This window comes from Geospiza fortis, unplaced genomic scaffold, assembly GCF_000277835.1.
Source record: "Geospiza fortis unplaced genomic scaffold, GeoFor_1.0 scaffold366, whole genome shotgun sequence".
Classification (NCBI taxonomy): domain Eukaryota; kingdom Metazoa; phylum Chordata; class Aves; order Passeriformes; family Thraupidae; genus Geospiza; species Geospiza fortis.
This window is the reverse complement of record NW_005054342.1, coordinates 3,451,352-3,475,485: the sequence shown is the minus strand read 5'-3', so window position 1 is coordinate 3,475,485 and position 24,134 is coordinate 3,451,352. Positions and strand designations below refer to the sequence as shown.

General features: G+C 37.4%; 1 protein-coding gene across 1 annotated transcript; it reads right to left on the bottom strand.

The window, feature by feature from the left end:
• Nucleotides 1-10,210: 10,210 nt before the first annotated feature.
• CRLF2 (cytokine receptor like factor 2) lies at nucleotides 10,211-23,452 on the bottom strand. The gene is made up of 8 exons (XM_005422713.2): nucleotides 23,369-23,452; nucleotides 17,483-17,594; nucleotides 16,609-16,778; nucleotides 15,474-15,613; nucleotides 14,547-14,709; nucleotides 12,432-12,546; nucleotides 11,302-11,386; nucleotides 10,211-10,483 (listed from the first exon to the last, which is right to left on the bottom strand). The coding sequence occupies exons 1-8, from the start codon at nucleotides 23,442-23,444 to the stop codon at nucleotides 10,211-10,213; spliced, it is 1,134 nt and encodes a 377-aa protein (XP_005422770.1). The 5' UTR covers nucleotides 23,445-23,452.
• Nucleotides 23,453-24,134: the final 682 nt, after the last annotated feature.

Below are 24,134 nucleotides of genomic sequence, written 5' to 3'. Positions count from 1 at the left end.
TCAATGCCACCTGCACTGCTCACCTGGTTTAAAGGAAGAAATTATTTTGTCATTTAATTGTTGATTCTGTGAGGTATGTACCTGCTGAAACACCCAGACATTACTGAAAAAGGATATTACACTAAAAGAAACCTCAGGAAGAATTCATCCCAACTCAGTTTAAATGTATGCTCACATCTGAGTTAATTGCCCTGAGCGTACATTAGTATCAGCAGAAAGAGGAAGGACTTTGGAATATAATTCACGTGTTCTACTATTTATATTTTCTTTGGGATTAAATTAATAGTCCCCTGAAAGTGGTGTTTTTTCTGTACTGACTATGAAGAGAATAGAGGGTGACTAGCTCAGAGGCAATGTCTGTACTAGAGCTGAGGTATCTGGTGGTATGAACCACACTGACTGTGACCACCAGCCAGCCAGCAGCAAAGGGGCGCAGAGGCATCACCAGTCCTGAAAGTGGTGAAGGGAGGCTGTGACAGCTGCCCTCTCTCTGCAACCTCAAGTTATAATATTGGCTTAGCAAAAAAGCTGAGCTTGCTCTACTTGCCCACCCCTAAATGTCCCAGGGAGGAAGCAGTAGGGTCTAATTCAAGTAACAACTGTTACCTTTCGTCACTACTTGTTCTGTCTCACCCTTGATTGTATATGGACTCACCAGTAAGAGTAAGAGAATATTAATGAATCTTTCTGTAGTTTCCCTCAATCAGATTTCTTTTATCTTGTGTTCAGATGACAGCAGTTTCAAATGAACAAGAAAGCTCCTTGCTCATGGTATGGGGTCCTGTAAGACTGTTGCATGTCCATAGGGGTATTTGAACCTCTCCAAAATCCAGTGATAAAGGGAAACAAGAATATAAGAATTATCATGCTGAATCAAACAAAAAAGTTTTGCTATCCCGTTCTACCATTATATAGTTTATAAAAAAGGTGAAGAAAATCTTCAAGTAGACTAATGGGATACTGTTATGGTAGCACTCAGGCTTTAATCTGAACTTAGAGTAGACAGTGGAAATTTGGTTTGTATGCTTTCAATTTCTTAAACTAACCATTCTATTTTCAGACACTATGATGATTTCAGTGAGATCTCTTTACTGGAGACTTTGGAAAACAAAATAAGTACTAGAGTGCCAGAAATAAAAAATGTTCTCCTGGAGTGTGCTATACTCATCTATATTGTATATGGAATAACAATGCAAACATGGTTCTCTTCTTTTAGAAAGTTAGAAGTAAGGCTATACCAAATGATCACATTTTCTCTCATTTGTAAACACCTGAAAGATTATTTTGGCCTTATTTTTTCATTATTTGTCTAGAGAAGACATTGTGATGACTTTTGACATCCTTTCACATGTTATATGGCTTGTATATAGTATTTTGTCAGGTAGAAATGGAAAGATAATACCCTTGTGTACATGTCCCACTGGACAGTAAAAATAAGCAATATTAAAGTTTTTAACCCTGAAGATTTCATTGTACTTGGTGGGACTGTTCCATCATGGAGAATCACCTGTTCTGAATGAAAGTATCTTGAGTGATTTTGCAGGATTTGGTGGAAGAAATACTGACTGCTTCAAAATATTCTCATTATGAAACCAGAGAGAAAATAATATCCTATTTTAAGAATATTTATTGTGCATGTTGGTTATTGAATAGATTTTTAACCAAGTACATACAGAAATCAACTCCTTTATTTTCATCAAACACTGTAACCTGCTGTGTCAGTTTTTCTGACCAGCAAGGTTGTCTTCAGCTCTCTAACACTTTTTATAGGCCTCCTCAGTATGATCTACATGCTTATCTAGCCTATAAGGAGCTTTAGGGCTTCTTGCACTTAAAAGTCAATATGCTGAAGGATTAAACTGAACTTCTATTCAAAATAACATAGGATGTTGTGATCATGGTATTTTTCCAAAATACCCAGAGGCAGCTGACTGTATTGTCAGAGTACTACAAGAACAGAAACACATCTGATCCTAGTAAGATGCATTCTACATTGCTGTGTGGTCCAATAGCTTATCTGTGTCCTAGAGGACTTATTTTTATTAGATTTGCTAAATCATTTTGCCCCTCAGGCTGACTTTGTTTGCAAAATTTCTTTTGTGTCTTCAAAGACTGAGCTGCAAATACGAATGTAAATGCTGACAGAATGTGCGAATGATGTGAGAGCGTTTGTATTTCATCTTCAGCTCATGTTTCTTTTAAGGCCATAAGAGTAAAATCACATCAAGACATCAAAAAGATTTGTTGTCTACTGTTTGAGGGCTAAGTTTACTACAACGTGTACTGTCCTTTCCTCACCTTTTTAGCTTCTTTTTTAGTTCAGTTTTTCCTCTCTGTAGATGTTGCCTATAATTCTGTGCATTCTTTGTGTGGTTTCTCTTAGAACTGTTTTCCCTGACTAAACATGATAAACAGTCATTTATTATTCTTTTATTATAACAATGGGTGTTACCAACCACCACCCTCCACAATGTACTGCTTCTAACACCAGGGCTGATCAAAGCGTGGATGAACCATTGACATAGAAGTGTTGCAAAATAAAATGTCTACCTTCAGACAGTCATCTTAAAAGGCTAGAGAAACAGAGCGATGGGAACATGAAGTTCTACAAAAAGAAATGCAAAGTCCTGTACCTGGGAAGCAGCATAAGCTTGGGGATGACCACTGGAAAGCAGCTTTGCAGGGAAGGCAAGGCTAGTACAGAACAATCTGATCATGAGCTAGCAATGCAACCTTGCAAGGAAAAAAGGCCAGTGATATCCTGGACTGCATTAGAGAGAGCTTTGCCAGCACATAGAAGTAGGTGATCCTTCCCTCTGCTTAACTCTAGGAATAACTGTCTCTTTTTTTTTGTCATGGTTTCAGCTGTAATAGAGTTAATTTTCTCCCTCGCAGCTAGTACAGTGCTGTGGTTTTGATTTAGCATGAGAATAATGTTGAAAATACACCAATGTTTTAGCTGGTTCTAAGTAATGTTTACCTTGTTTACCCTAAGTCAAGGACTTTTAAGTTTCCCATGTTCTGCTAGTGAGCAAGTACAAAGGAAGCTGGAAAGAAGCATGGCCAGGACAGCTGACCAGAACTGGCCAAAGGGATATTCTACACCCTGGAATGCCATGCTTAGTATATGAACTGTGAGGAATTGACTGATAGGGACCAATCACTGTTCTGGTTGGGGCTGGGCATTGCTTAGCAACCCTACTGTGCATCACTTGTCTTTTTTGGGTTTTATTCCTATCTTTCTTTTTGTTGTACTCATTTATTATCATTTATTTATTTATTATTTCTATTATTGTTATTATAATCATAATATCTTAAATCAACTACTCATTTCATCTTATCTCAACCTACAGGTTTTCCCATTTTTTTTTGCATTCTCCCCCTCACTCCACCAGGGGGTGTGGGGTGTAGGTGTTAGTGAATGGCTGCATGGTACTTAGCTGCTGTCTGGGGTTAAACCACAACATTCTCAAACAATATCTGGAATAAAATTTGGACTATAACAGCTAATGGAAGATGTCTATAGTGCACTGGTTATAAATTTTCTGACTCTGTGGTGCAGTTAATGCACTTGAAGTACAAAATCACAGAAAAACATTATATAATCAAGACATCTAGTCATGACTTTCAAAAGTGTGCTTCTAGTAGAATTACTCTTCCTTTTCTTAAAGGAGTAATTTAATTTACAGCAATTTCCCTGTTGCTGTATAATCAACACTGGAATAAAAGGTCACTTAGGTTCTCTGTCTTTCAGTTAGTTTGATTCTTCATCTTCAAAGAAACATGTCAAAATATTTTGCCAGGGTATAAACATCAGCTGGATTTTCTTTCTCCATTCAACAGATATCAGATTCTGCCAACTGCCAATCAGAATATGGGGAAATGATGCCAAATTCCTCCTTGACATACAACTAAGCCCATTAATAGAGAAGCACATTCACGGTGCAAAATTTTTCGCATGGTCTCTTTAGCCAGCTATTCACATCAAACCAAAAGCTGCCATAAAAGGCTGATATATAACATTTGAGATAAAGTTGTTCTATTGAAACCCATCGCTCAATTGTCCAAGCTTTTTCAATGCTATGGCATTTAAATGCTCCCACTTTGTCCTCATTCCCTGGAGTTCACTGCTGAGGACGTTACTCCCACTGAGTGCCATGGCAACAGAAGGAGAACCTCAGCTGGAGTGCTAACATTAAAAACAATTCTGACTTAATTGATTTCAACCCAAGATATAGAATAACTTCACAGTTCTTGTGTAATCAAAATTGAGAGGAAATACAGACTCTTTTCTGACTGCTTCTTCTACCTCTTGTTTTTAATCTATAGCATACCACTTGTGCTACCTGTTTTAGTTTTGTAACCCCTGAGTCTTTTCTGATGTGGAAATTTTCTCCAGTACCTGGGTGTTTGAATCCTTTGTGCTGTTGATTGTGATCTAACACCTCTTATTTCAGCAAAATAGCATGCAAGAGACAGGAGACATTAGCACGCACTGAGATACCATGAGCGATAACTCCAGTATCAGCCATCTGCTAGACCCTTTGTTTACTGCCTTTCTTTGTACTGAAGTTCGAATATTTTGGAATGAATGTGGGGAAAATTGCACAAGTAACTCCCCAACTCAGCTTTAGTTTCTTGATGAACAACATCTGCAGAATATGATAGGAAACAAAAACATCTGTTTTGCTGTATTCTGCTTTTCTATTGATTCGTACACAAACCTGAAGCTGGGCTGTTTGGGGTGTTCTCTCCTTGTTTATTATGTAAAAACCCCAGGCAAACTCAATACACAAAGGTAACACAATCAAAAGTGGAGCAGGTATTAGTAGGCCCACAGTAAGCCTGAATCATCCCCATAACCTCTGGATGAAGAGTCTTTCATATGGAAATGAAAGCTGAGCTACCTAAAGAGAGAAATCCCAAAACACATCCATTTTCCAACTGCAACACCATTGCTAATGGCAAGATTTACTGTAAAGTAGAGATGAACTTTTGTCTGTATTGATTAGTTTCATCTGGTCTGCGATAATTTAATGCATTGGAAATATGCTTGTTTGCCTAGCAGACCAGTATGCCTGGTTCTGTTGTGCTGTACTGTACTTGGATATCAGGGAGATTCTGGGCAATGCCTGTGAAAGCTGGTAAGTGGCTGTGGTTTCCCACTGCCTCTATGAATGCATTTAAGTTGAGATAGATAGAATACTTGAAAATCCATCCTTAAGGAATTTTGGGTGGAAAGCATTATTTATTGTTATTGTTGACCAAGCACAGTTTTAAATTTGCCTCCTTGTACATGCAGAATTGAAATTTTCCCTTCATCTTACCAGGACTTCCCCTCTCCTTCTCCCTCTCCCTGCTTACCCTTATAGCTCAACATTTTAAGAATTCACAGGGTATGTAGAAGTCAGTCCCTCACTGCTCTTTTTAGTAAGAAGGGCCTCTCATACCCATTAAAAACTATGGTGCATTTGTCTATGCTGTTCCCACCCTTTTTTGGAAGCTCAGCTCTTTCGCTGAAGAAGAAAAAATCCCTTTTCCAAACTGGCTGGCTCAGAGGGGTAAGACAGCAAATAACTTGACAGGCCAGGGATGCAGATGCCCATCAAAAAGGGGATTGATGCTTTTCCCATAAACCTCATCACACTAAAAGAATCACTGGACAAAGCAGAGCTGTCTGTGCCACATACAGCAGCAAGGTAATATATGGCCCTCTCCATCTTACAATTAGTGACTTTAACCTCCTCCTCAGCTAAGTGATGTACTAATGGCACTTCCTAACTGTTATAGGGATATCTTATCCTTTAAGGGGGGTAGGCTGAAGTGCTTCCTCTTATTTATAAAATTTCCTAGCAGTGCAGACAGTTAAGGGAGAGAGCTCATTCTCTCTGTAGACCCTGCAAGACCTATTGCCTACAATTTATCAACCCATCTAGCTTTCTTATCAAAAATCTGAAACTGAATAGGCTCTTGCCTTTAGCAGCCTTCCAGGAACACAGTGATAAATGCTACTTTTTAACAGAAGACTTTTGTAGACCAATGTAGAACAGGAAAACATTTATCAAAAAAGGGTGATACTGGGGCATACTGATACAAAGAAAACAGAGAGAAAGAAAAAGTAATAAATAGTCCTGAGACAATGCTTTTTTCTCTTTTATTCAATGCAATTATAATATCAAGTACTTCAAAAATGTGAAGATATTGTTTGGCCCATCTTCTGACAACATTTTTAGCTTGACTAGATATATATAGGGAGATTTTTTTATTATGGTGCATGTTGTTTCTTTTTCACAATTATCTTCTAAGACTAGGAGATCAGAAACCCCAGACAAAGAGCAGGTAAACATGAAACCTATCACTAAACCAGGGGAGTTTGATTTGAAAAATAAACTGTGTAATTTCACTGGGGAAGGGACACAGGGCTCCTTTGTCTGCAACTTATGACAGAGCATTGCCTTCAGAGCTGCAGGGCATGAAGGGAAGATAGTTTCTGCCTCTGCCTCCATCCCTGGCCCTGATGCACCCCAGTAAGGAGGAGAGAGGAGCCCCAGACAGATGTAACTTCTCAAGTTGCAGGTTTGGGGCTCCTCTCCAGCTGGCAATATGGCAAGGTTGGATGCATGCAGGGACCCTTCATGGCTCAGGGTGAGGGTACAGCTGCTATTTCCCACCACCCAGAAAATCTTGTGCCAGCAGTTTCCAGCAGGAAATCAGGCAGGAGCAAGCCATGCAGCAGGCAATAACTCAGCTCTCAAATCATAAGAAATGATTACAAGAAATTTCCAGGAGTGGAGGAGTTATTATTGCATTTCTTCTCTTGTTGCACAATACTGCTGTTTCAGCCACTAGATTAGTCAGTGATAGATCTGTACTCAGATATGCAGTGACAAAAGGTCAATTAGGGTCATATCTTCTTTTCTGACAGAAAATGCTGACTTCTGCCCTTGGTATTTTGACAAGTTTAGGCCTGTGTACCTTTTTTTAAAAAAAAAGAAATTATATAATCCAGTCTTTCAAGCATTTAATGAACATGGCCCTCCAGTTTCATCTTTGCAGTTTGCATTGTTTTCACAAAAAGGGAAAAGCAAAATAAGCTATGTTTTGCATGGCTGAGTTTAGTAACTGTAAAAATGTAAGCTACAAAAATAAAAAAAGCAAGAATGGTTTTGAAAGCTTTGTTAAACACACTCTGAGAAGATTCTAGGTTTATTGCAAAAGAAGCAGCCATTTTCTGGTCAAAATTGTGCATTTGATAGTTGAGCAAAGGATATTTCCAAGTAAAGTAAGAAAAGCATTATTTCCTCCTATTCTTCCTCTCACTGAAGATCAGACATGAAAAACAAAGCAAACAATAGAGATATTCAATTTATCAATATAAATTGGCCTGTTGCTGCTATAGCTAGCACATAAATTGCGTGAGGAAGAAATATACATTATGTTTGTTCCATTGTTGAGGAAATACTGTTCAATTAGTCTGGACTACCACATGAACCCATTCCCTTCCTTTGGGATATAATGAGGGAACAAGTTAGAGCATCTGAGGGACTCTTGCCTTTGAAGAACATGACAAGTTTTGAATAAATAAGAATGAAGATGTGAATGTTACTGTGTACCCTTCTTATCACTGCGGGGAACTGAACAGGCCTTGTCCTGTCTGGCTGGTTAATTTGCTAATTTGTGGAAATCTGCTCTGAGAGATGGAATGCATGTTTGTGTGACCATCCAGGAAATGGGAGGGGAGAGGAGGAGAGGAGGAGAGGAGAGGAGAGGAGAGGAGAGGGATGGCAAAATAGTGGAAAATGGCCGATGGCAAGGGGTGATTAGGGAAGCCTCCAATACCCTCTAACAGTGAGCATGGTTAATCTTCTACCGTGTTTGATAGAATCATCATCAGTACCTGGGGCAAGACCTTTCCTGTTCCTCAAATTGTGTGTTTGATCACTCTGTAGACATTCTTGTAGAGTTTCTAATGATTGGAAGGCTTTTGTTTTTTAAGACATGGGGGAAGGGAGCTTGTTTTGAATGCAAATAATTCCCTATATTTTATTTTCTTCATAGGCAACATTTTTTAAATAAATACTTGAGGTATGTGGGTGTTTTATTTGTTTTATTTCTAATATGTTATATACAATGTAAGTGTGGTTGCATACATGCACAAAAACCCCTTTCTATCTATAAAACATAATACAAGATATATCTTGTACTAAAAACTTACATGGTTGTAACATTTCAGGACAGCTGCTGAAGCAGAACAATTCAACACGATGTTCTCCTCTATTGTTCTTGAAGAGTAAAATTTCAGGAAAATGCACTTAAACATTCTGAATCCAGACAGATAAGTAGTTATGCAACAGAGAGTGGTTTAATTGAAGAAGCTAGCTTTGCAGGCAGTCATATGATGTGAGCTGAAGAGGAAGCAACTAAACAATATATTCTGTGCTTTAGTTCTCTCTTCATTCATTGAATTATTACTGAAGCAGGTTCTTGTCTGTTGTAATTCACTGTAACTTCTTTGGTTCTAATGCAAGAATGACAATTTATATCGTACAAAGAGCTGAGCTGAGATAGTTTCTGCTCATCAAATTTTACAGAGCTTGAATTAGCTTAAAAGTCAATGCATTCTTATAGTGTTATTGAAACTTTTCATGGTTACCTTTCACAAAAATTTCCAGAAGTGGACAGTGTACAAAAAACATCCTCCAAACTTGCATACAAGGCAAAATTGTTTTTAGGATTATGGGAAATCCTTTGCTAGCATATTAATCTTGTTAGTGAACAGTCAAATCTATGACAATGTCAAAAAAAGTTTGGGGAATGTGGCTGAACTGTCCTTCCAATTAAGTTTCCCTCTTACTGGTCAGAAAATGTCGGTATTTTTCTTTGAAAAGCAAACTGGAACACCTAGACAAAGATCTTGGCACTTAGTGATCCACATTATTATTTACTGTTCTTCAAAAGATTTGGAATTGAAGTTTTTAAAGCACTGAATTAAAATATTTTACTAATCACATTAATTTTCTGAAATGCGCAATTTCCAATTTGCACATTAAATTAGAGTGTTTGCATAATGGAAGTATGTGATTGGCAAGGCTTAGTCAACTGATAAAGCCATTTAATAATTGACTGATATGCAGGTGAATAGCTGCAGCTAATTCAGCATATAATCACACTGTATCAGCTTACCTAGATGATAGACACTTTTTAACACTTAAATTTTTTTACAAAATTTGCTTTCAAATAGCATGTAGCATAAGTGATATGGTGAAACTCAGAATCGTCAAGATTTTTTTTGTCAAGTCTGATTGCTGAGTATATTGCATTTTAAATTTGAAATTAAACATACTTTAAAAGATGGTATGTTTAGAAAACTTTAAAATATTGTTCTAAACTTATTTTTAAACTTGATAAAAAACCCCACACTCCCCATTTTCTAAAGAAAAACAAGAGACTAGTATGTGTGATAAGAATAAGAAGTCCTAATTTGTGTTCACAGCTGCTGATTGCACTAAACCCCAGTTCGAAGTAAATGAAACTCAGTTAAACATAAATACTGTTCAAAATGAACTCCAGATTTCTAAAATAAAGGCTGTAAGATGATGACTATTCAAAAACTGTAAGATACAGAGGACATGACCTTCTGAGAAAACACTTGAAGCCCTGATGTTCTGGAGGAAGCTGCCTACACAGAAGTATCTGCAGGCTAAAATGTGATTCAGTACTGTACATCCTTGCTCCTCTCTTAGAAATGGGCCTTATTCCTTCTCTATAAAACCTGTAAGTCGTGCCATGAAATGCAAAGTTAGGCAACAAAAATCTCTTTACATGAGACAGCAAAACCTCTTTATTTTCTCTTTTCATTTGGGAAGAACAGTGGTGTTGTTTGCCCTGTTCTACACACTCCATAAGCAGAAGGACTAAATATCAGCTCTGCTGACATATATTATGGGAGAGCTCCTGTGCTCTCCTGTCCATAGAAGGAAAATGGGGCTTAGGGATAAACCCCAATTAGAAGAACAAATCCTGACTCTATAAATTATCAGGAGTTTGTTTCAAACACTTGAGTCTGCCCAAGAGTTGGGAAAGTACAGATCTAAAACCACAGCCCAGTGTCTTTCTTGATGTGAATCTTATCACTATGACCTTTTCTATTCCATCACTCTCCCAAACTCGTCAGGATTTTTATGGAATTTCCTAACACCTTCTGCAGCTTTTATAACATCACATACATGTCATCATTCATTATAATATGGAAACCAGCAATAGGAGCTGTAGTGTTGGGTGCTGGTATCAGGCAGGCAATCTCAGCTGCTTTGCCATCATTATTTTCAGCTGTTCCTGAAAAAGTGAATATTTTTTCCAAAGGCCCCTGTTTGTCACTGTTCTTCCCATCTTCTTGCTGGCTTTCTGCCTCAGTGATGGACTCTGGTTCTTCATATTCCAGCTTGGTTTGCAACACCACGTGGTCATTTTTGTCTAGCCATTCCTAGAAAAATTAAAATGTTAATGCCAGCAGAGATGAGTTATCTGTCAAAAGAAGCCTGGTTGTACAGATACCAATTACCAACTTTCCTTTCATATTGGCATCTTTCCAGGATAAGCTAGGAGAAGATGAAATAGAAGCAATGTAGAGAAGCAGGATATAAAATAACAGGACAGAAGAAAGACAGAATGGCAGGAAAGCAGATAGGACTCCAGAACTGCATACAAACTCCTACTTATTCTTGAGACCACATAAAATACATTTTTGAATTTAATTAGGGCCCCTAGAAAACCTTGGATGTGTAAAATATCTGGTGCTCCCTCTTTGATAGACTTATGTGGTTTTGACCCAAGCACGGACCTCTATGGCTGAGAGTGGCTATTCCCTCCTGTGACTGACACCTGCAAAGCTGTGAGTGCCATCACTGTGCCAACACTCACATGCTCAGCACTTCACAAACATAAAGCACAAGATCAGGTGATAGCAAGGTCCCTGACCTATCATGTGCAGGGGAGGGTGCAGACACCACAATGTCATTTCAGTGGATATTGCGCCACTCAACACCCTGAAATTCTTCTCCCGCAGTTTCTCTGTCTCTATAGCAAGTGTCTTTTCACAGTCCCAAAGCAGCATTGCATTGATTTTATGAGCATTTGCTCCGTGGATCCTCTTGGTGAGGCTGCACAAGGGGGAGGGTTTGGGGCTTTTATCTTGGGTCAGAGATTCCTTGTAGTAATGTCTGCACAGAGCAAGAATCAGTAGCTACCTTCAAATTATTCTCAACGTTTTGGAGTTTGCAGCTCAGCTAAGGTGATTTTTACCTGTAAGTTTCCGTTATGATCATTGAAGAGATCAGCTAATGGGTATTTTGGGTCTGGTATAGCAGGCAGGACTGACATCTGAACCCTGCAAAAAGGAAAAAAAACCCAAATAAATGTTTTGTTATAGCACAGTTATTCATATTAAAAAAAATCCTTCAGCACAGTTCTGTACCCACAAATGTATTTTGCATTACAGTACTCTGTTCTTGATTTCTTTTTAATGTGTTCTAAAGTCAAAAAGCAGTTATAACAGTCTGATAACTCCGTCAGGCTAAGAGAATTTTTTGATAAATTTTCAACCCAATCCCAGTCTATCAAAATCCAGACTTTACACAAACTTCCAGTTATTCAGCATGTGTCATTCTGCTCGATGCAGTAGTCAGAGCTTGCATTCTCTGGTTACCTTCCCCTAGACAGGGAAGATGGTGTAGCAACCAGCTGTATTGGCTGAGTTAGTGAACACAAATATAAATGTGAACCATAGAAGTGCAGGAGAAAAAACTCAATTTATGAACTGAAAGGGTAATTAGAGTCACAAATGTGTTCCTCTCTGAAAATATGTCAATTTTGGTGGTTTTTTCCCACCAAAAAAGCCAAAATCTGGGGCCTTTGTGGGTTTGGTAGTCGTTTGGTAGTTGTTTGAGATTTTTTTTTAATTGTAAATTCTAAACATGAACAGCATTATTCAACAACCAATCTAAATATTGATATAGTCTTATTAAAGTTAAATGCACTCAAACCTACTTTATCCTACTGCAAACAGATATTTTGATTGATTGATGAAGGCTGAACAAAAGAATGTCCTTTCAGAAGAAGTAGCTAGAAAAATTGGCTTCTCACAATTTAGCTAAATTCCCTTAAAAGAGAAGAAATTAAGTGGAAGAGGCAGAATTTTGTCCTGAAACATTGTCTTTTACCAGAATTGTTCCAGTTTTGCAAATTAAAGGCCTGGGTGTTTGGAAGGCCAGGATGTATTATTCCTCAAACAGTGATTAAGCTACTGACTTCTACATCTTCACCATGAATTCATTTGCCTGACAAGAATTTTCATCACAAGAGGCTTCATCCAGACTGACAGCTCTATTTTCATGACATGGCTATTTAGTAGTAACCAATAAAACTATATTTACCTCTGCCACTTACACAGAAGAATCAGGAGGATAAGCATCATTAAGAGTACTGCCAGCGAACAACTTAAAATAATTACTGTCCTTGACTGAGGAGTTGTATCATCATCACATGAATCTAAGAATAATCACAAAAAGAGTATGTAAAAAAAAAAAATTTGCTTTAACTGTAAATGTTTCGAATCATGTTAAAATGTTGACTTTTCTTAAAAAAAAAAACAAACAGAAGTTTTTAAGGACAAATAAGACAAGTTTAATTGTTCAATTGAGACTGAAAAGAAAATCTCTGCTTCCCCAAACATTGCAACAAAATTAAATTGTGCTTTTTATTTATCTAAATTGACCTGATACAGGACAACAGAGGGTCTTATAGGCAGTGTAGATGCATTATGAATGAATCAAGTATTTCTACTCACCTTCATCACATTGCATTAACAGTGATAAAGCAACTTTGTGCTAAGATCTGTATTACATAAACCTACTTACAATCATTAAAGCTGCAAATGCAAGTTTTCATGTAGCCCAAATGTCTTATCTCCCAACAAAAAACATATAAATAATCCCAGCAAACAAAGAGCCAGCAAATCACAGGAGTTGATACCCAGAAAGTTACTAGAGGCAGGCTAACACCTAACATTCAAGTATATAAAACTAATTAATTTGTGCATTTTCCTGCATTCTCAGTGTTCTTCCTGCAGCTTTTGTAATGCCACCTGAAACCTCTGCCTCCTACTACTGGCCTTCTGGTCTCCACAGAAATGCCAAAACCCTGGATGATTATTCATACAGAAGCAACTCTCCAGCCTGTTCCACCTCCTTGCTCTGTTTAGCTGCCAGGAAACCACAAGTAAAATTGTGACCCCCCTCTGCTAAGTGAGTTTATGAAATTTCAGAGTTGATGAAATTTCTTGAAGCTTCACAGCTTCATCTGATTATAGATTTGGAGTCAATAACTCATTAAAGTCCTGAAGAAAACTGCTTGCCCCAGTGAAGGAGCTGTGTCAATGTCACTTCTGATCCAAGGGCACACAGAATCTCTTAACCACTTAGACTGTCTCCTCTGTGATGTCCTTCCTTGCAGGTACCTGCTGACAGCCTCTGGTCAAATGGTTCAGGTAAAGCTGATAGGTTGTCTGCTCTCAGAGGTGCAGAGGAAGACATTTTCCTTATTTCCTAAGGTCATTTGCCAGCCACACCTGAGGACATGCTTGCAGGCTCACAGTTTGCATAATGGAAGAGACTTCTCTGTAGGTCAGCTCTGTGGCCATGAGTGTACAGGTTATTATTTCATCCCAGCTAGGCTGTTTTCAAGTGAGCTAATAGTTCATTGCATTTTAGAGAAATCAGATCTTTTTACTCTGAACAATTGAGGGCTTCATAATTCTGGTAAAGTCTAACGAGTGGCAGTTTGTGCTTAGGTAACATAAATGTGTTTGTATGGTGTACAGTCTTTTTTTTTTCCTATAGAAAATCTGGGATTTGTCTTTGATAAGCAGTAGGAATACTGTTTCCATTGACAATCTAATTAATGTCAGTCACCCTCAGTTAAATGCCACTGTCTGGTAGGAAAGCAGTGATGATACTGGCTTTGCTTCCCTTCAATCTCTTTTTTCCCCATCCTCATTTCGATCAATCCAGCACCCTTGAGCATCAGACTTCTGTGACCTATGGTCCTGTAGTTCAACTGCATGTACTTGCAAAACAAACTGCCTTCAAAAACTGGACATAAGGGATTTTCTTAGAGTTCATATTTGATGTCCAAATATCATATACCCCCTTCAACACACACACGCACTGAGCCCTCATGCATTACATCACTGTCACTGGGGATCCTCGATGCTATTGTAACACAAATAATAATACTCTTAACTTTACTGATTATGACATTAATTGGTAGCTTCAGGGGCCATCAGGAGCAAAGTGGATAGAGTTAAATTAAACAGGCGCAATTAAACATTCACATGAACTTTCTTTGATAGCACAGGATGGAGAACAATAGTGCAACATGCATTTGCTGCATGTCCTCAGCTTCTTTTGCAGTCTCCCTTTCTTCTTTTGCACTTAGACTATATATATATATAAAAATATATACATATATATATATATATTAGGTCTTACCTAATAACATGCCATTCATCCAAAATGTTTCAGCTGCCCAGTCGCTGCTGTATTTAACCACGTTGCAGTGTGGTACCAGCCTCTTCAGTCGGACCCGGAAAGAGTAGCACTTCCTGGGATCGAAGCCTTGCTCTCCAATACTGCAGCACTTGGAAGTTCTGGACTGTGGAAGAAGGTTTATCATTGTCAATTCTGGTTTTCAAGACAGTGCTTCAAAATGCTGTACTCAGTCATGATCACAACTAGGACAAGGAATAAGCCAATGCAAAACCTCAGAAACAAATGTTACCTTCTCTGAGTTTTGAGGAATTCTGTTTCTTGATTGACTTTTGACTATCCATATCCATTCCTTGTTGTGGGGTATTGAATTGAAGGTCCTAACAATCATTGCATAGTGCACTATGTTACAGTTGCATATTTACAATACACAAAGACACTCCAATGCACAAAATATTTACAAGTTATATTTGAGAATGGAAAGGTTTGTTAGTGAAATAATGTTTGGAAATACTTAAGAGCTGATTTTAGGATAAATAAGAATCCTGTGTAATTTCTTTTCTTTTTCTACTATTTCATTAGTTTTTCTTTTTTTCTCTCTCTTCTTTTCCTTAATCTGTTTTCTGCTTCTATCTTTCTAAACTCCTCTATTCTAAATGTATGCATTTTCCTTAGATTGCTCTCAGCTCTTAGGGTGGGAACTGCCTTTAAATTTATAAATTGTTTCTGGCATGGCAGAAACCCAGGGTTCTAAAAATCTAGATGTTTTCTGCTAGCAGATATATTTGAAAATATAGGATGGGAGAAAATTTGGAAACAAACGTATTTTATATTCTATGGATATTCTACTTCAAACTCCTTCTAGTGTTGAATAAAAATGTGATGTCTACTGCTTTCAATGTTGATTAAAATATGTGACATACAACTCACTTGCCACTCTTTGTCAAACTTGCTTTTGTACTGAAGCTCAAATCTCAAGCACCATGCATTTCTCTCAGGTTTATTACAGCTTACAGTAACAGTGTCCTCTTTCCAGAAGAAGGTCACATTTTCTGGTGGACTGGGCTTTACTGAGAAGAAGAGAAACAGATTTTGCTATAGCATCCTAAAATGAACTCTTGCCTTCTTGTATTATAAAAGCTCTGTCTTCCTAATTTAAAGGCTTCAGTCTGATCCTTGATATTTGTCCTTTGTTACCTAACCTTTTTGAAATTAATTTTGTTATCAGTGGGTGTTTAATAGCAAAAATTTGAGGATTAGGCTGCAGTTTTCCATAATTAAACAGATATTGGTAAAATTAAGATATATAAAAGCATTCTCAAAGTTTGATGCCTTGACAGACTTGTGTTTAGTCCCTTTTGCTAAAACATTATTAACAAGTTTGGAATATATATTTATTTTCAGATAATTCTCCATTGTATATATTCTGTGTGATTTCTATTAGGAAAAAAAATTGCTCCACTTTGATGTAGGTATGCAAAATTCCAGAAGTTTTTGATAAATTAATCTCACACTAGATGGTAAATATGTATTTGGGGACAGTAAAGATTCAATAAAAACAGGAACATATCTCTACTAGTAGTAGGATGTCCCTTTTACTCTGCCAGACTGTACCATAGCCACTCAGCTAATTTCTATTGGCATCAATGATGGTTTTGTGACAGCATCTTTGACAAGAAGCAGTTTGCTGCCTGACATAGTATGAAAAATGGCAAAAGAATGAAGGTTGAAAGTATGAGAAATATCACACAGTCAGCACTAAGACAAAAAACTACCCATTTTCTTGCTCAGCGGGCCTGCACTAGACAAAGAACACCCAAATACATATATTTAGTATTTTCCTTTGGATTTTGAAATTGTATTTTGGGACAAGTCTGACTCTCACTTAAGTGCAGCTGCACACAAGCCTACGTAACTACAGCAAGGATCAAAAATCAGCATGAAGTAACTGTACTTTTGTTTTGATATTCACAATAATAACATTTTATATGCCATATAAGAGATTTCTTCTCAAACTCAGAGAACTGGAAAATCTGCCAAAGTAGTCATGATTTTCCATACTTACTGTAAAAATCAGCTTTTAGATTTTTAGTAAAAACATTACTTCCGTTGCTGTTCCTGATAGAAATGGTAAGGGTAGGTCCTTCGGTCTTAAAAAGACAGCCAGAATTATAATCTTGATCCAATAAATAGGTGGTACATGGCTTCCAAACTTTCTTCTTGCCTTCACCAAATCTGTAAATGAAATAATATTGGTAAATGGAAAACTTAAAAATTAGCACAAGTTAATTAAATTTTTTTATGCTTTTTTTTTTTTCAAATGCTATACAGAGGAAAGTCTGAGCATGGTTTTTATTGAAGTGACAAATTTCATAGTGGTGTGAGGGAATTCATCACCTAAACTTCACCTAATTTCCAGCCCTGGGTTTGGATGCAGTCTGAAATAACCAAGTTTTGTTCATGCTGTTGTTTCCTAATAAGGGAATGACTTGCTCAAACAGATGCTCTCATGATCCTGTTTTCAAGACTGTACTATGAAAAGTTCTTCCACATATACAACCCAGAAAGAAAAAATAAGCACTATGACTGTCTTGAACAAAAATATTACACTTCTGTTAGTCATTAATGATCTCAGTTAATAAGGAAAATATATACACATATGTGGAAAAACCATTTTTGATGGTGTAATTAGCATCAGCAATGCACTGAACAGGGACAATGACAGAAGAGAGACAAATCTTTCATATCATGCCTGATTACTCACCAGGTTTATTGATTTGTACACTTCTGTATGTTGTGAATATAAACAGGTTTCATGCTGGATATTAAGAAATGTTAAAAGAATTTCTAGTTCACAGAAGACTCAAATGGACTTGGATATTTCATTGTGCCTAAGTAAATCCTTTAACAAGAGAGGGATAGGCACTGACAATACTCACGTGTAAAAAAATGACACATTCTCATTGGGAAAAAGCTCTCTTGTTGCCCATGTGATCTGCATCTTCTCATTATTGAAGTTGATTATTGTGGTGTTGATGGCATCTTCCCCACCTGCTCAGGACATTTATGGAGAATATGAGTTCAGGAGTGAGTATGAAAAGCGTCCCTTGACGTTAGTAGGGTGTCGGTGTCTCTGGGTCTGGATTGAAGGCACTTGAGACAGTAGTTCATGTTTGGACTCAGGTGTTTATTATTTCTTATCAGTAAAACAATCTCACAAACATGAGTTCAGCAGCAAGACACAAAATGGCTCATAATCTCTTGTTACAAGGTCTTTTAAGACTAAACTATCCAATTAAGAACTGACACCTAGATTATTTTCCCTTTTAATCGGATAACTGATCCCAAAGAGCCCCCAGTGGGGTCTTTTCTGCCCAATTACAAAACGCCACCCAAACCCATGAAGAAGAAGGAAGAAGAAGCATGAAGAAGAAACCCAGGACGACACCCTGTGCCCTCCATCTTGCTTCCATCCACAACATACTAAAAATCCCAAAACCTAAATTTCTCACCAAGTGATACACCTACACTATTCTCTATAATCTATTTCACACTTTTGTGGATTCTAGTCTATGTTGAAGTCTAGGAAACCTTCTCCATGAATGAGGGTCAAAGACAGTGCTCCCCTGGGGGTCAGGGCACCCCAGAGCAGACAGAGAAATATTCCTGGTGCCCTGCGTTTCCACAGTAGGAAATCAGTATTTCTAAGATATGTATGCAGTAGGCTCAGATGATCATAACACAAGAAGACAAAAGAATATCCAAAATACAAAGAAATAGAGTAAAACAACTTAGAGAGGTTGAAATCAGAATTTCAAAATAATGAAATGAAGGCATGCACAGCAACATGAGAGAGAGACTTGGCCACATGGTCCTGGGACGAAAAAGGGTAAACTGGGCCACGTTCCTGCACTGCATGAGATGTACACCTTGAGGACAACTTTCCCCAAAATACCTGCTGAAGAAATCTGGGAACTAACACTGTAGGGAACATCTGTGGAAACTGTCAGATGTTTGTTTTGTACTGTTTTCTCAAACAGAAAATCTTGTTTACATGCTGAGGCAAAACCAGAAGTGAAAAACCTTAAAAGGTGTAATAAAGTGGAGTTTATCTAGCCGCTTCTACCTCTGTTGCAGCAAAGTACCTACAACACAGCAGCTCATTTTATGTAAGACTTCCAAGTTCTTCATAGATCCCTTGTGTAGCTCTAAGAGATGATCTTGTCTTTTACTAAAGCCTCTAAGAAATATGCAGGCAAAGTGCCTAACAGTCGATTCTTGGTCTATGATTGTACTAATACATTTTAATTTTTATGACTACTTTAGCATGGTTGTGCTGTGCAGTATGTAATGTAACTGAAATCCTTTAATTTTTGGACTTAGATTTTCTATAAAACTAGTTTAATGTATATTTAATGTGTATTAGGTGTATGTTCTCCATCCCTAAGTAAAATTGACACAATGAAAAAGCCTATACATGTTAGAATGGAGAATATTGTAATGTCCTGAGATAATTTTTATGACTATATAATGAATCCTTTCCATTCCCCTTAGAAGTTACAGAATATATACTTTCTACTTTTAGATAATTAATCTGATTGCCTGTATTTTCACTTTGAGAAAGAACTGCTAATGATCATGCTTCAATTATGAAAATAAGAACAGGAAGAGTACTTGCTTTCTTAATTATATATTTTCAAGGGTAATTAATTTCAAAATTAATTTCTGATGCTGTTTCTATGTGTACAATATTTGGACGGAACGACAGAAAGCAAAATGTTCTTTGTAGCGAATATTTTTGAATCTTCCACTAGACCAGGCTGCTCAGAGCCCCATCTAACCTGGCCTTGAACAATTCCAGTGATGGGGCACTCACAACTTCTCTGTGCAACTTGTTCCAGTGACTCACCACCCTCAGAGTAAAGAACATTTTTCTAACATCTAACCTAAATCCAGTCTCTTTCATTTTATGGCCAGCACTCCTTGTCCTGTCACTACACGCCCCATATAGAAAGTGGCTTTCCATCACAATTGATCTGAGGTGTTCAGTCAATTTGGTCACAAGGGCTGTGCATGTAGAGAAAAAAAGGAGGAAGAGGGAAAAAGGAGTTCATAACATAAATACAGAACAGTGTAACAGAGGAAAGGAGAGGAAAAGTTTGTTTTAAATATCTCAAAAAGGAAAAAACTACAATGCTATGAGTTTTTCCCTCCAAGTTCAGATTTCTTAAACAATATTATAATGCTTATTCTTTCTAAATTATTTTTATCTTACTGGGCTGTATAAATAACTTCTTTTTTTCCTCTTCTTTTTTTTTTTTGCAAATTATATTTCTGGGGAAATTGTTAGAATTAAGAGGGATAGCACTGGTTAACTAATTGTGAGAGAGATCACACAGAAATTGCTTATCCAAATTTTTTTACACATCTGACAATTAATGTGGTGACAAAATTTAGACTGATTTTGCCTCTCAAATAGGTGATCTATGCTTGGGAATCTCCTTGAACCTGTGACTATACATCTACAACCTGCCAGCAGAGAAGTAAAGATCTGGTGAAGTTGTAAGCCACCCTTCCATCTCTGTGCAGGTCAATTGTCGAAACCCTTTTTCAGGGTGCCACATTTTCCCTCAATACCAATGTCAAAAGGACACCAACATTCAAGCCCTGAATCCCATAGCATTTTTTCAAGAGGGAGTTTGATCTCTTCATACTCTCAATGGGTTATTTGAGGTATGGCTAGATCTAGAGATGGATACTAGTAAGGAAACCAGAGGAATCCCATGGCATTTCCACACAATCAAAGTGGACACTGACTAGCCTGTTGGAAGGCAAAAAAAAGACACCAGTTAATTCTGAACCTTAAACAACATTCTTTATTCTCTATTTTTTCAAATGTATTATAACTCTGCACTACTTATTAGGGACTGCAATTCAGAGGTGAAGACTAAATCTTGGGTTTGGTGATGAACATTTTTTGGATGGCAAAAAATATCAGTTTGACTCCAGTCCTGAAGTGATTTATTCATGGACCTAACTCTGAGTAGTTGACTTTAGCAGGATTGGTCAGATTGTATCAACTTAACAACATGAATAAATATATCTAAATCAGAACCTTTTTCTACAAAATATCCCTACATATTATGAATTTAAATGCTGGGATTATTAAAATCAAAGTATAAACTCCAACAACTACAGTTATTTGTGTACTAAAAGGGAAGGCAATACATCATTAAATTCTTTAACAAGAAATAGAAAGTTAATTGAAATGGAATAGAAATTATAGTAAACCATCTGGTGATATATGTGTATTCTTTCCTGTGCTCCAATTTAAAAAAAAATCATAAGAAATCAGTTTCAACATAATTAAGTAAGTATGTAGGACAGAATCTTACCAATCTTTTATCATTAAAGACTTTGTTTTCAGAGCTCTAGTTGGAGAAATTTTCTTCTGTGCTTCCTAATTTCATGAGTTGTGAAGCCTTTTTGAATGTAGTATGAGATGCATTTTTTGTAAATGTACGGTAGGTATTTGCATGTATCTTTTGAAATTATGACATGTATATTTTGCATAATTTAAATTTCAAAATGAAGGCATGCATAACCTAAGTGAGTTTCTCTAAAGTTTAGCGTAAATTGGCATCAAGCCCTCTGAGGATATATACAGTTTATCTGAAATATATTTTTTCTTTTTGATGATATTTCCCTTGCCATTAACTAAAAAGGTGTTTGGTTTAAAGCAAGTATACACCTATACTCCTGCAGGCAGAATCATTTGTATCTTCTCTTAGTGGAAAGAGAAAGAGGATAGAGGAGACAATTTCTGTCCCTTCATTTATGATGGAAATTTTTTAATTCAGCTGTGACATCATAGATCATTCTCAGCTGATATGTCATCTCTCCCACAGTAATTGCAAATATTTAAAGCCTTCTTCTAATTGTGATCCTGGAGGCATACAATACACCAAAGCAACACATTCATAGTTATTCTTCCTATTATAATAATGGATAGATGAAAAGGTCAAAAATGTTATGAACAGGCTAAAAGGGGTGGCACAACTTTCTGTCTGAGGATGACCTGCTGGTCTACCTAGGTATGCAGCATGCTGCAGTGCTGGAGGATACATACCAGTGCCCTGGAGCAAGAGCTTCAGAGAAATTATCCAAGCCTACACCTTCCATAAAACCAGACAGGGACTGGTAAGGGGCCACACAAGACTTGAACATCACAGGCCCTGCTGGCCACCTAATTCTTCTGAGGACAGAGAAGCATGGAAAATACCACTGTGGTGTGTGGAGAAAGTAGTTCTACAGGGGGAAAAAAACCCAACATTTCCCTGAGCAAAAAATTATGCAAATACAACAATGAGAAATAATATGAGCAAGTACATTCCACCTCCTTTCTATTTTTCAAAGTTTATTACTGAGAAAAGATACTACTGAAAGGGAACATGTAAAAAGGCTAAATGTCATGGAACAAATTTTAAAAAAGAAAGGGAGAGGCAGAATATCAATCTTCAAAGATAACAGAATGAAACACGCATGTACTGGAACAGTTGCAACCTCATTGATGCATAACAAAGAGGAAAAACCACTTTTGATTTCCTTAGACTGATGAAACCTGATAAGTAACCATATGTTGAACTTCCACATGTTGCAGTACACTGTACAGAAACTACTGGAGAACAAGACCCAGATCTGAACCTATAGTCTTTATTTACCCTTCATGTTGATGAAGGACTGTTCTATTTTTTTAGTAGGAAGAAATGTAGGCAAAAGTGCCATTTGTGCACAAGGCTGTTGAATTGAGCACATAGGACAGAGAATGAGTAGCAAAAATCTTTTCAAGAAGAGGAAACAAGCCAGCAAGTGAAAGTTTTTTATAGATATATTGAGATGAGGTATAATTCTTATAGCATAATTCTTAGACTCCACCAAATTGAGTGCTTTGGTGTTTTCTCAGAAGATTGCTGACCATTGCCAGGCATCACAACACTGCATAAATTAGGCACCACAGCTCTAATTTTCACAAAGGCATGCCATCAGCCCTGCATGGCTATAGGTGATTGCCATCTCAGGGCAGAGAAGTCACCTTCCCTCGCAGGACAGCCAGTGACACACAGGGACAATTAACCCCAAGGAATCAGGTGGTACAGCATTGCCAAAAATGGTATTTATTTACCATATGTATGCCAGAACAGAGAGGTAACTTACAGGTTGATAGCATCAGATCATAACTTTAAAGAATTTCTTTTTCCTTATAAAATGAATGACAGGGAATGTGTGGGAAATTAACTCGAGTGAAGATTAGATTTTTGATGTAAGTGTTGAGCTTTATGCTTGATTTCTGTAGTAATGCATGTATCTTTGACAAGCTATAAGTAATGGCATTGCAGACAAATACCTAAGACAGAGATGTTCTTCAGTAGCCAAACAACTGGTCTTTAATAATTCTGCTGTGTAATAGTATTTTTATCTTGATGCTTTCTCAGGAACAAAGTATTGCTGATCTTTTCCCATAAGTTCATTCTTTTAGAGTACTAAGTGCAGAAGTCTTACCTTGAATCTGTTTCATCCTTCTTTGTTCATTGAAGGGTAGTCTTTTTTGGCTGCAATCTACTCTGTTAGAAAACTTTCATAGAAATCTGTTATATTTTGTTTTTTAGAAGACCACTTTCATTTCTGATGGATATTGATTTTTGTTTGGTTTAATCTTCTAATCAAAAAAAGCACTGAATATTGTAACACATGAGGTAAAATATACACAGAAATATTGCTAGCTGATATATCAATTTCTAAATAAATATGTGGGGATTTGAACTTACCAGATGATTGTGACAGAGAAGCCACCATGTTGCCTAGTATGAAGATCATTGAATATGCTTGAAAGATGAGTCTCATGGTTGGAATGACTGTGAAGAGATGAGTAATCATAATCTCTGGATTTTCTATTTGATCACTTTATACCAGATGCTGGAGGGAAGTGGAGGAAATGACAACAGGAAATAAAAAATGGCTTATCTATAGCTACAAACAAATCAGAAGTGCAGGACCTCTTCATACAATGAAAAAAAATACAATCAGAATATGAGTATCTCCTTTCCCAGATTTATCTTCTCACAGCTGTATCAATCAGAGGAGACCATAGCCCTGATGCAAACCAGGACGAGGCAGCTGTGCAGAGGTGTGACCACATAGTATCACAGAATCAATCACAGAGGCACAGAACAGGCAAGGTTGGAAGGGACTGCAGTGGGTCCATCTGGTCCAATCTCCCTGCTCAGGCAGGCTCATTCCACAGGCCCAGGACTGTGTTCAGGTATTTCTTGAATATCTTTAGTGAGAGAGGTTCAACACCCTCTCTGGACCACCTGTTCCAGTGTGCAGTCACATGCACAGTAAAGTTCTTCCTCATATTCAGGTGGAAATTTCTGTGCATCAGTTTCTGCCCATTGCCTCTTGTCCTATTGCTTGTCACCCCAAGAAGAGCCTGGTCCCATCTTGGCACAATCCCTTCAGAAACTGAGAGACATTGATGAGGCATCAGGAAATGTGCAGTAACCTTCTTCTCACACAGGGGCTCTCTTGAGC